The sequence below is a fragment of the Crassostrea angulata genome, chromosome 2, assembly GCF_025612915.1.
Source record: "Crassostrea angulata isolate pt1a10 chromosome 2, ASM2561291v2, whole genome shotgun sequence".
Classification (NCBI taxonomy): Eukaryota; Metazoa; Mollusca; class Bivalvia; order Ostreida; family Ostreidae; genus Magallana; species Magallana angulata.
The window spans coordinates 48206276-48216449 of NC_069112.1; the positions used below are offsets into that span (position 1 = coordinate 48206276).

The 10174-nt window shown below is 31.3% G+C and overlaps 1 protein-coding gene across 1 annotated transcript; it reads left to right on the plus strand.

Moving 5' to 3' along the window:
* On the plus strand, positions 1-9154 carry LOC128172912 (uncharacterized). The gene is made up of 11 exons (XM_052838648.1): positions 1-82; positions 2007-2071; positions 3188-3425; positions 3557-3673; positions 3819-3915; positions 4065-4147; positions 4248-4310; positions 4645-4851; positions 4926-5023; positions 5142-5491; positions 8299-9154. Exons 2-11 carry the CDS (start codon positions 2021-2023, stop codon positions 8510-8512), a joined length of 1518 nt encoding a protein of 505 aa, XP_052694608.1. The 5' UTR covers positions 1-82; positions 2007-2020; the 3' UTR covers positions 8513-9154.
* The last annotated feature ends 1020 nt before the right edge of the window (positions 9155-10174 follow it).

Below are 10174 nucleotides of genomic sequence, written 5' to 3' on the forward strand. Positions count from 1 at the left end.
AATTAGACAGAGGACCAGTCTAGAGTTTGTAAACATAGAAAGACATTGAGGAAATTGAAGGGAAAAACTGACTGACGTATTAGTAAGTTCTTTTTTTGGAAGTATTTTTTGCATTTCAAAACAAATGATTCATATGTACGACATCAATAGTGTATTATAGTTATATTAAATGGAACTCCGTTCTTAAAAATCAATTTTAAAAAATCTACTTCCGGTATCACATACATGTAGTTAGGATTTTTGTTAGCATTTTTTTATCTTGAAGTAATCTATTAAAAGAGTTTGATATCTTATTTTTATCGGATTTTATAATAGGTTTTTGATTAACTTGTAAGGAAGTTTTTTTTAACAATGTGTATACTCTACTTTCAGTTTGTTTATTTACATTTTACGATATAGATATATGCCATTGTCTGACCCTGGTTTTAAATAAATGTAAATCGTATTACGACCTGGGTATATCTTTTGATAAATGAAATTCTGACTGTTAAATATAAAAGCTTTTATTGAAAAACACCTGTTAAAGCGAGTTGTTTTGGACATTGATTAGAGTGTCACGAAATTGATGTCTAAAAATAGTTACAGTGGTATTGACAAACTGAGAAAAGAGTTAATATGTTTTACGGTGTTACCGTTGTGGCGAGTGCAGCACGAATTACACACACCTTGCATCATTGTCAACTTAGTGTTATTTTGGTATTAACGAATGTCAACGGATTTTTGAGAGAGAGAGAGAGAGAGGGAGAGAGAGAGGGCGAGGAGAGAGAGACAAGTCCCTGTTTGTAGGTGTGTAATTTCCCACTTTCAAATTTAATAGTTTGACTATATGAAAAATCTTCTATTGTCCTAATGTTTATTTCCTCCCTACTCATATACTAACCTGCTTACTGAACATGCATGCACAATTAACTTAAAAATGGATCGATATGACAGTAAAGTATGGCTCCTGCTACATGTAGCATATATCTATATATAATCTCTATAAAAATAAAAACAAATCATATGTCAATGAGGCAGGTATCGCACTCTATACTGAAATAGATAGTACACGCATTGCAGATGTTTGATCCACCTCTTAATTTATCGCGGGAAAGATACTGTGACGTCATCCATGACCTTTTTTGTCTTTTTTTACGTATGTCGACTCAATACGATGGTATGGAAGTATGAAACAAATCTCTCGGGTCTCGCCTAAGCCTGTGCATTACTCAACACGTTTCTTCAAACCTCAAGACACCGTAAGTTACGAGTTAAATGTCGGCCACATTTGGCATAGCACCACGTGTGAAAACATTAGGGAGCATTATGGGACGTAGACAAGTTTGTTTTGATTAATCTGTAGGTTAAGCTCATTCCTTTTTCCCGCGCACACTGGTTCTAAGAGCTCGCTATAATTTGAAGTTATTCGATATATGCAGCAGGAAATATGCATTCATAGAAAGTGCATCTAAATAAATATATAGTCCTTGAAGACAAAAGGTTTCTCAGAGAGGGGGCTGGCTTATGATGTATGCCACGCTGTATTGATACATTGCACTTGCGTGGCTATGGAAAATTTTTATTTTTTTACTTTTCAACACTGTAATTTTTCAGAAGTTCATCTTTTCATAGATATGATATTCATATGATCATAAACATTTTCATATACAATATGTCAAAATTGTGAAAAAATTGATATATATTTGGTAACTCTTGGGTAAGTGCGTCACCATGCGTCTTTGAAATATTGCCTCTAATAAAGTCATTATTCTTAATGAATTTGTGTCTTATTTGTTAAATAGTTAATAAGAAAAAAAGCATTTTGCTCTAAACTAGGTGTAAAAATGTCATATTGCCTCTCAATGTCAAGTCCTTTTCTCCTCTTTTCATACACCGGCTATTTAATAAATAAGTGGTATTAGTTTTGACAAGCAGCAAAACAATACTATTTTATCCACATTTAGACTAACATTGGAGTTCTTGAAATGTATTTAAATAAACTTTCATGATGCTTCTTTTTTTTGTAGAAAATGAAGTAAAAATGGCATATTGTATCCTCTTTTTACTGATACTAGCCACACTAGTCACACAGGTAAGTTGTTTGAGGTATATGTTCTGATTTATATGCTACAAAGTAACGCCTCGCCTGATTCACATCTCGTTTCGTAAATTATGTGTTCAATAAATCTGTAGCATATATTTTATATTGTATTTTATAAAAATAGGTTGCCTAATTAAGAAAATGATTATTAATCAACTGACAGGTCTAACATATTGTCATGGAAATACATTAATATAAGTAGTAGAACTTAAATGCCAATACAGTTGTGATATAACAAGGTTTTTTTTTCAATTCTAAGTGATTTTAATCCTGTTTATACTGTTCAGAATTCGAAAGAAAAAATAAAGTTTAGCATGAAAATCATTTCCACAACATTGTAGCATAATAAAGTAAATAACAGTACTACCTTAGGCTATTGGTATGGTCAACTGAAAAAAACTTAACAGTTTCATGTATATATGTTTCCTAGGTTTTTGAAGGCGTCAAAACAAACATACATTAGAACTTAAGACCAAGTGTTAAGTTAATAGTAATCTATATCTAAAAACGTCTGATATTTTACGAGAATCTTTCCTAAAATCCATGTGCAGATGTATTTTTGATTTTTACTAAATGATTAAATTAATTATTGTGAAAAGATAGGTACCCTGGTTAAATCATGTCACTTAAATTTATTTTAAAACCTTTAAATTGATAAAAATATTACATTAAACTATTGAACAAATGTATAGTTTAACAAAAAAAGCTGGATTTCTCTGTGTAACCTTGCTGACTGAAATATTATTTGTGATATATTGAATAACTTGTTTGTACAGAGCTTTGTCGTTTTGAAACGTAAATTCATCAACATTATACTGCGATTTTATGAAACATAAATGTATAAACAATAATTATACATCAAATATTATAACTTGAATCGTTTATGTACACATATGCCAAATATCCAACAAATTCATATATTTTAAGCAAGGAAAAGATATTAAGATTTCACATCTAATACATTATGCGTGTATGAGAAAATTAAAACAAATACTGTCTGTTTATGTATCTTTTGGTAGAATATGGATTATTAGAAGTGATTTTATTTATGTTGTATCATTTCATACATTTAAGAAACATTAAGTAATTATTTTTTTGTATAAAAAGATGTCAAATGGTGATAAAAACAAATGCCACAGAGCCATCCAAGATTTTGTAAAAATCGTGGCATCGTGTCCAAAAACCAAAAAAGAATGGGATATCGCTGCCAGCAAGAAAAACTGTGAACAATTAACGTCACAAGCATTGTGTGGGACAAGTAAAGAACCATATGTCTACCACTGTGTTATTAATGGATTCGAAAATGAAACTTTGGAAGTTTGTGCACCCAGAAAGATCATATTTGGTAATGTTTTAAGTTTTTTTTCCCAGCAAAATGGGTGAACTTTGATGTTAAAAACCATTAAAACACTTTTTATCCTTATTTTCTTTTATTTTTATGCTATCTATTTCATTTTTGTCATTTGATTTTTTAAGGATATTGCACAGAATACAATGTTGCCGGAGGAGTTATCCAAGGTCACAAATCAGCCAAATGCAACAGTACATTTCCCAAGTGTGGCAAGTCTTACAATTCCACGGAGGCCTACAAATGTACTTTCAGGGAAAATACCAACCAAGTTTTTTTTTCAATTATATTACTTCATATCCATACATGTACAATTGATAACATACAACATCTAATTAATTCCTCTGAAGTAAATATTTTGAAAGATAATTGTATTTTGAAATCTTTCAGACCCTGACTGTTATGAGCTTGTTTATAAAAAACAAGCTTTAAAGACAACGACTTACCCACCAGAAAAAAGAACGACAACCAGCAAACCGGATCAAGGGTATAAGCGAGAAATATCATACTTTTCATAATTTTTATTTGTTTTAAAAACACAATGAAGCTAACCCCAACTGTAACAACTTGATTATATTATATCACTAGGCTTAGATTAATTAAAATGTATTACAATTTAATCTTATTTGATTTTAGTGAAAGTTCAGTCAAAGATGTGATGATTTGTGCAGTGATTGTAATTTGTGGTCTTGTAGTTTTGTTTGTAAGACGTTGCAAAAGTAAGTTAAACATGTGAGATATCGGCATGCATAGATGATAGCGTTAATTTGCTTTTTAAAGCAATTTGTAATTAAAAATGAATTTATATAACATCATTAGGAAAGAGAAGAAAAAACTTGAAGGATGAAGAAGAAAACCATGACCTGATAGAAAACAAGCAAGGTGAATAGTAGTTAAATGCTGTAATGATGTAGCCATGATGTAATTCTGAAAGTTGAAATACACAATATTTTCAAGTATTAGTTGCTGAGAAAAAAAATATATCCTTTTATGCCATTACAAATTATCTACCATCTATCTATCTATCTATCTATCTATCTATCTATCTATCTATCTATCTATCTATCTATCTATCCACCGAATATTTTTTTTTACAGATTATTTAACCAGTCAAGCCATCCAACTATCCATTTAATATCTAATGATCTTTCTTTTAAAAAAATTGTAAATGACAATACTCTAAATATTATAGACGGTATGTTTCTGGCATTTTTAGATCCATCAATCAAGTGTTTTTACATCAAAGCCAAACATTTCGAACACTATCACTATGTTAACAATCTGGCGAAAGACTGCGAACTTCGTTTGGAAAAGGTGATTAGGGACGAGAACAGAAGAAAATATGGGTCTGATAAAGAAGTCATGATTAAAGTTATTGGAAATCATACTGATGACAACCTAAAATTGTTATCAAAAGTAAAAGGTAAGTTAGATTTTTTTTCATCGAGTTGCTATTCTAATTTTATTACGAAGCCATAAGACAGTTTTTGTTAACAGAAGAGAAACATATGCGAGGGGGAATGCTTGAACTCAGTTGGAAAGCAGCCCCACTTCTTTGCTTTCAAAATGATCTTCAATTAGAATCAGCCTTAGAGGTAAAATTTAAAACAGAAGGACATTGACATTATAAATCTGTCGCTTTTTAAGAACTGTTAACGAAAATAGGAAATGTATTACTTTCAAAAATAAATATACATACATATCTTTGGCTAGATTTTGCGTAGAGAAAATGCATGTCACAAAATCCTGATCCAATCCGATGTCCCTTTTGACAAAACACCCGAAGCAGATGGTTCCATTATCAGTGTTGGTCAGAGCAAACGACGAATAAAAGAGATCATCACATCATGTTTGGAGGAGCAACTAGATCAAGTGCTACAAGATTGGTTGGGAAAACTCAAACATGAAGATTTAAATAAACAAACATCCGATATTATTGCCGAAATAGAAGCTATCCGGAAACAGTTGATACTTGACACCCGACACAACACAAATGGTCTTGATGCACCTTGTATCGCCAACAAATCCATTGTTCCAAATGATGTTAAGGAGTACCTGTTCAGGTAACATTCACAGCTTATATTATTGCATTAAATTGATTCTTATAATACACGCTAAACTGAACGTAGTTGAATACACTATTCAAGTCTCTCCATTTCGAATTGCAATAAGGCATGCTGGGAGGTGTCACTATTTTTATTTCTATTTCAAGATTGACTTGCTTAATTGAGGGGCTGAAACAAAATTCTTACTATGGTATTAAATCAGAACAAAACGTGTACAAGTTTATATATTATTAACAACTTGAATCAGTGTTCTACCGCGGTAAATAGACAAACAATCGGACAGAAAACACTATAATCGATTATCTAATCAAATCAGAAACATCATTTTGATTCATAATTGAAATTAATCGGAGATTTTCAACTTACTGAATTGATAGTTATTGCGTGTACATGTACTTATCATATTCAAGCAATTAAAACTAACATAGGCATTTGCAAAATAAAAATTAATAACTTTTGGTCATAAATGCACTTCTGTTATTATTATTAAAAACAAGAAGTATCTTTTAGCTTGATATATTTTGTTTTTAGATAAATAACACAATTAATTAATACAAGTTTTGTACTTTAATACAAGCATTCAGCTTTAGCAGGTATACTCAGTAACTGTTATGTAACAGAGTATTATTACTATTATAACAATTAAAGCATGTGCCAGGTATTTACAAATATTCAGTTTTAAATTTTTCAGCATCAAATTTTATTTTCATTTTCAAAAACACTATTGTGTCCACCTGCGACGGTCTCAATCTATATCTTAGATTTTGAATCATCGTACACGCTAATCATAAAAAAATTAATTTAAAAAACAGGACTGGCAAGCTTCCACGCAAAAACAACAAAACATGTCTAACATGGGGACATGTGAGTCGTGGCGCGAAGCTGTCATTTCTTTCTGTTTACCTTTATTGGCATACGATACTCTGCAGAGTCTGCGGAATAAATGACCACCGAGACGTCCAAGTTATGTTTACTTTTTTTTTTCTTAGTAAAGCCAAAATATTTTCATACAACCGACCAGGTAACCCGAAATATCTGACGTTTTCCTGGTTTTTAAATGAGTTTGATATTTTACTTGTCTGGCATGTATAATATCAAAATCGTAAAAAAAAACAGGAAAACGTCGGATGTATCGGAATACCGACTGGGTTGCCCTGGGATAAGGGTAGATCTGAGACCCTGTCGTTGCGTCCTGTGTTTAGCCATTTTTACTTTGACCTGTATTTAGAGCTATCTTTTTTAGAGTTATTTTTTATTCGGAAGTTAAAAATTGCTTAGAACTGGTGTTGTATAGCAGTTTACCCCCATAGTAGCTTCTCCCCCCGGAAAACGGAAGCTACTATATAGAAGCTTTCCCCCATAGAAGGGTTTCTCCCTCACGTTTTTGGTTCAGATTTTATAAAATATATTTATGGAAACCCATTAAGGATTAAAATCAATGTTTATACACTCCCAGGTTGTATATCTGCATTCATCTGTACAGGTTAAGTTTAGTTTTGCCAATTTATTATTTTTATAGACAATGCCAAAAATTGAACAGGTGTGTAATGGAATAATACGTAGAACTTACTTAATTTAGGTAATTCATTGAAAAAAAGTACTTGGTTTCACAAGATATACGCTTACATGTATATGCATAATTCTGTGTTCTAAATTTGTAAGTGAAAAATGTTTTGAGAATTTTTTAATAAATCTATCACTCCGTGTGTCTGTTTGTGCAAATTTTATCCAGGCTAAACCTCTGTTTTAGAGAAATTGTGTTTCCTATGTTTCAGAGCCCGATGTTTAAAATCCTATAATAATTAATATAGTGCACATTCTTTAGGGTCCCATATCTCATAAACTAGAGATAACCATATCACCATATATTCACAGTGGCAGTGGTTAAGCACCTGTAGATGACTCTGAAAATTTAAGCCCCTAATGGTAGGGGCCCTCGATATTTTAGGGTCCGATGTTTAAAAACCCATTATAATGATTGAATAGTGTTCTATAAGTGGGGACCCGAATATCAAACTCTGGAGATGACCACTTAACCATATTTTCTCAGTGGTAGTGGTATAGCACTAGTATATGACCCTGAAAATTTTAGCCCCCAGGGTAGGGGCACTTAATGTTTCCAAGCCCGATGTTTAAAGTCCAATTATAATGAATAGTGTATTTTTTAGGGCCATATATCTAAAAAAAAACTAGAGATGACAACATCACCATATTTTTACGGTCATTAGATATAAAAACATCATTTGAAAATACACACTCACTCATATATTTTCTTATCAAAATGGTTAAAAAGTTCGTTTAACTCTGCTTTTCTCTTTGAATTTACGAACAAAAATATTTAAAAAGGTACGCGGGTAAAATCATTATTCTTCAAAACATTTAATCAATTCATAAGATGATTAATGAATAACTAAATAAATAAATCAATAAATCTTTATTCATAAAAGTAGCAACCGAAAAAACCCCCAACAAAAGCGCACTTGATATACGGCTTTTTATTACTTGCCAATTGATTAGAAGAACACGCTTATATATATAAAAAAAGTAGGCAACCAGGCGGATCCTACTTTGTGCATTTCAAATAAATTTTGTTCTACAAAAATCAAACTGCACTGTGTGAAATCTGTGCTCGGTCCAACGGTCACACCGTTTACATATTAGTTTAAGTATTATCTCTGTCTTCTGTTAACTGAAAGACGTCACTTCTCTACGTAATTTAATTACAGTTTCTGTACATATAGTTACATTTTTACACGTAATTGTAGTCATACTTTGTAATCATATTATTTCACATTTGCTTTCAGACGGTTTGACGTAAATGGATTTGGAATATGGGGATGTTCAACAATCCAGATATTTTTGAAGAAGGCAACCGATTATGAGATATTAAAGCGTGAATTGATCACATTGAACCAAAACTTCTTTGAAAAATACCATTTAAAAATAGAAACTGGAAATATGGTAGAAAAGCAGACTCTGCGACACTGTAACTCTACGATGCTAAAGATATATGTATGACAAGTTTTAAAAATATTTAACTACAAAACCTTACGATGAGACGAAGTAACAGGACAACAACCTTTTATTTATTGAAGACTCTTGCGATTCCAAATCTATTGCACATTGCATTGTCTGTATATAAAGGAGGATTTAATACACTTAATACTAAAAAGTTGGTTTTAGAAATATTGAAGGAAACCTCTTGGATAAATTGTAAAACAGAAACTCGCCATACGATTATTTCAATTTCAGGGTCGCATGTATTTGTTTTCATTCAAAAGTTCTCATCAAAGTTTTATTCCTTTTTGTAAAGTGCTTAAATTTTCGTAAAAAAATTTCTCTCCACAGTCGTCAAGTTCTGAATATTTTTTGAAAACGATTCATTTGACTACACTGGCATGAAACCATCGAAAGATGAAAATAAAACCAGCTTAGAGTAATATAGTGCGATTTGTAAGTGTATCAGCGCACTAAAATTATTTGATTCGGCATTGTTTTTGTTTTTGCTTCTTTTCCATTGTTCCTTCATTTAATTATTATCTTGTTTTTAAAACATTTGTTTCTTTTTGTTAGATTTGTACTTGTGGAATAAATCTTTTGCGTATGTGTTATAAGCGTGTATAATATTTTCTTGATAAGTAACTTTTTAATTAAAAGTTATTAGCAATATGCTCAAATTTTTGGACTCGTAATTACAGTCTTAATAGCTATTTCTTTATCATTTCATTCCTCATCACTCTTAGTTCATCAAAATTATCTGATATACTAAAAGAACCTCCACAACTTTGAAAAAAAATTCTTGTATCTTTTAAAAAGCATATTTACCCTGAATATGTCTGGTCAGAAATTGGCTGAAAAAGCTTATGAACGAAACTTGTTTAACTGTATCAATATAGTACGAAATCCCCCAATGTATTTTGACTATATTTATTTATGTTGGTTAGTGCATTGATAGTTACTTAACATTTGACAAAAATATACAGTTTTTCTCAATCAAACTTTACATTATACCAATGTTATTCATCCCGTGGTAACGTTTATTGAAAGAATTACTAGTAATTCATGGCTATTAAAAATTGATAAAGTCTTAAATACCCTGATGTCACACGTTACAAACACTTTGTTTTAATAAAGATTTTTTATAAAAATTGGACTACTACTAGATCTCGTTACGAGTAACGAGTAGGTCTTCCGTCCGATTTTGTTTTCATATGATACGATGAAATATCGATATTCTCTGCCAAATCTGCGATCTTGGTGAATCTAGTTTTTTTGTCTCGAGACCGAAAACGGACCAACGAAAGAGGTTTATGAAAATAAAAGCTAGGTGTTTTTTTTATACATTTGTTTAGTGTACACACCTATTAATCATGGAAGATGAAACACCAAAGATAATCAGTTAAACTTGTGAAAAAAATGAATTGTTTCAACTCTTCTGGTGAGTACCGGAAGTGACGGTTGACAAAAGAAAAGCCGTTAAATATATCTTCAATCGATTGTCTATATCATTTATAAAAGTTTGTGTCTCAATCACTTACAGTGACTAAAATCTCGCTGGTATCAATTTTGTAAAAAGGCTAGGTACCAAAGATATTTGAAATCTGGATTGTTTTCAAGTTATCTGTAATATAGTTTACGAGTGTCTTGGCCCCTCATTTAAGGGGCCAGCCCCTTTTTCTT

What these genes read in the sequence shown, in the direction of transcription:
- LOC128172912 (XM_052838648.1), top strand. Translation starts at nt 2,021, where the DNA reads ATGGCATATTGTATCCTCTTTTTACTGATACTAGCCACACTAGTCACA. An exon ending in TAGCCACACTAGTCACACAG is followed by an intron (nt 2,072 to 3,187) that starts GTAAGTTGTTTG and finishes TTGTATAAAAAG; the next exon opens with ATGTCAAATGGTGATAAAAA. An exon ending in TTCCACGGAGGCCTACAAAT is followed by an intron (nt 3,674 to 3,818) that starts GTACTTTCAGGG and finishes GAAATCTTTCAG; the next exon opens with ACCCTGACTGTTATGAGCTT.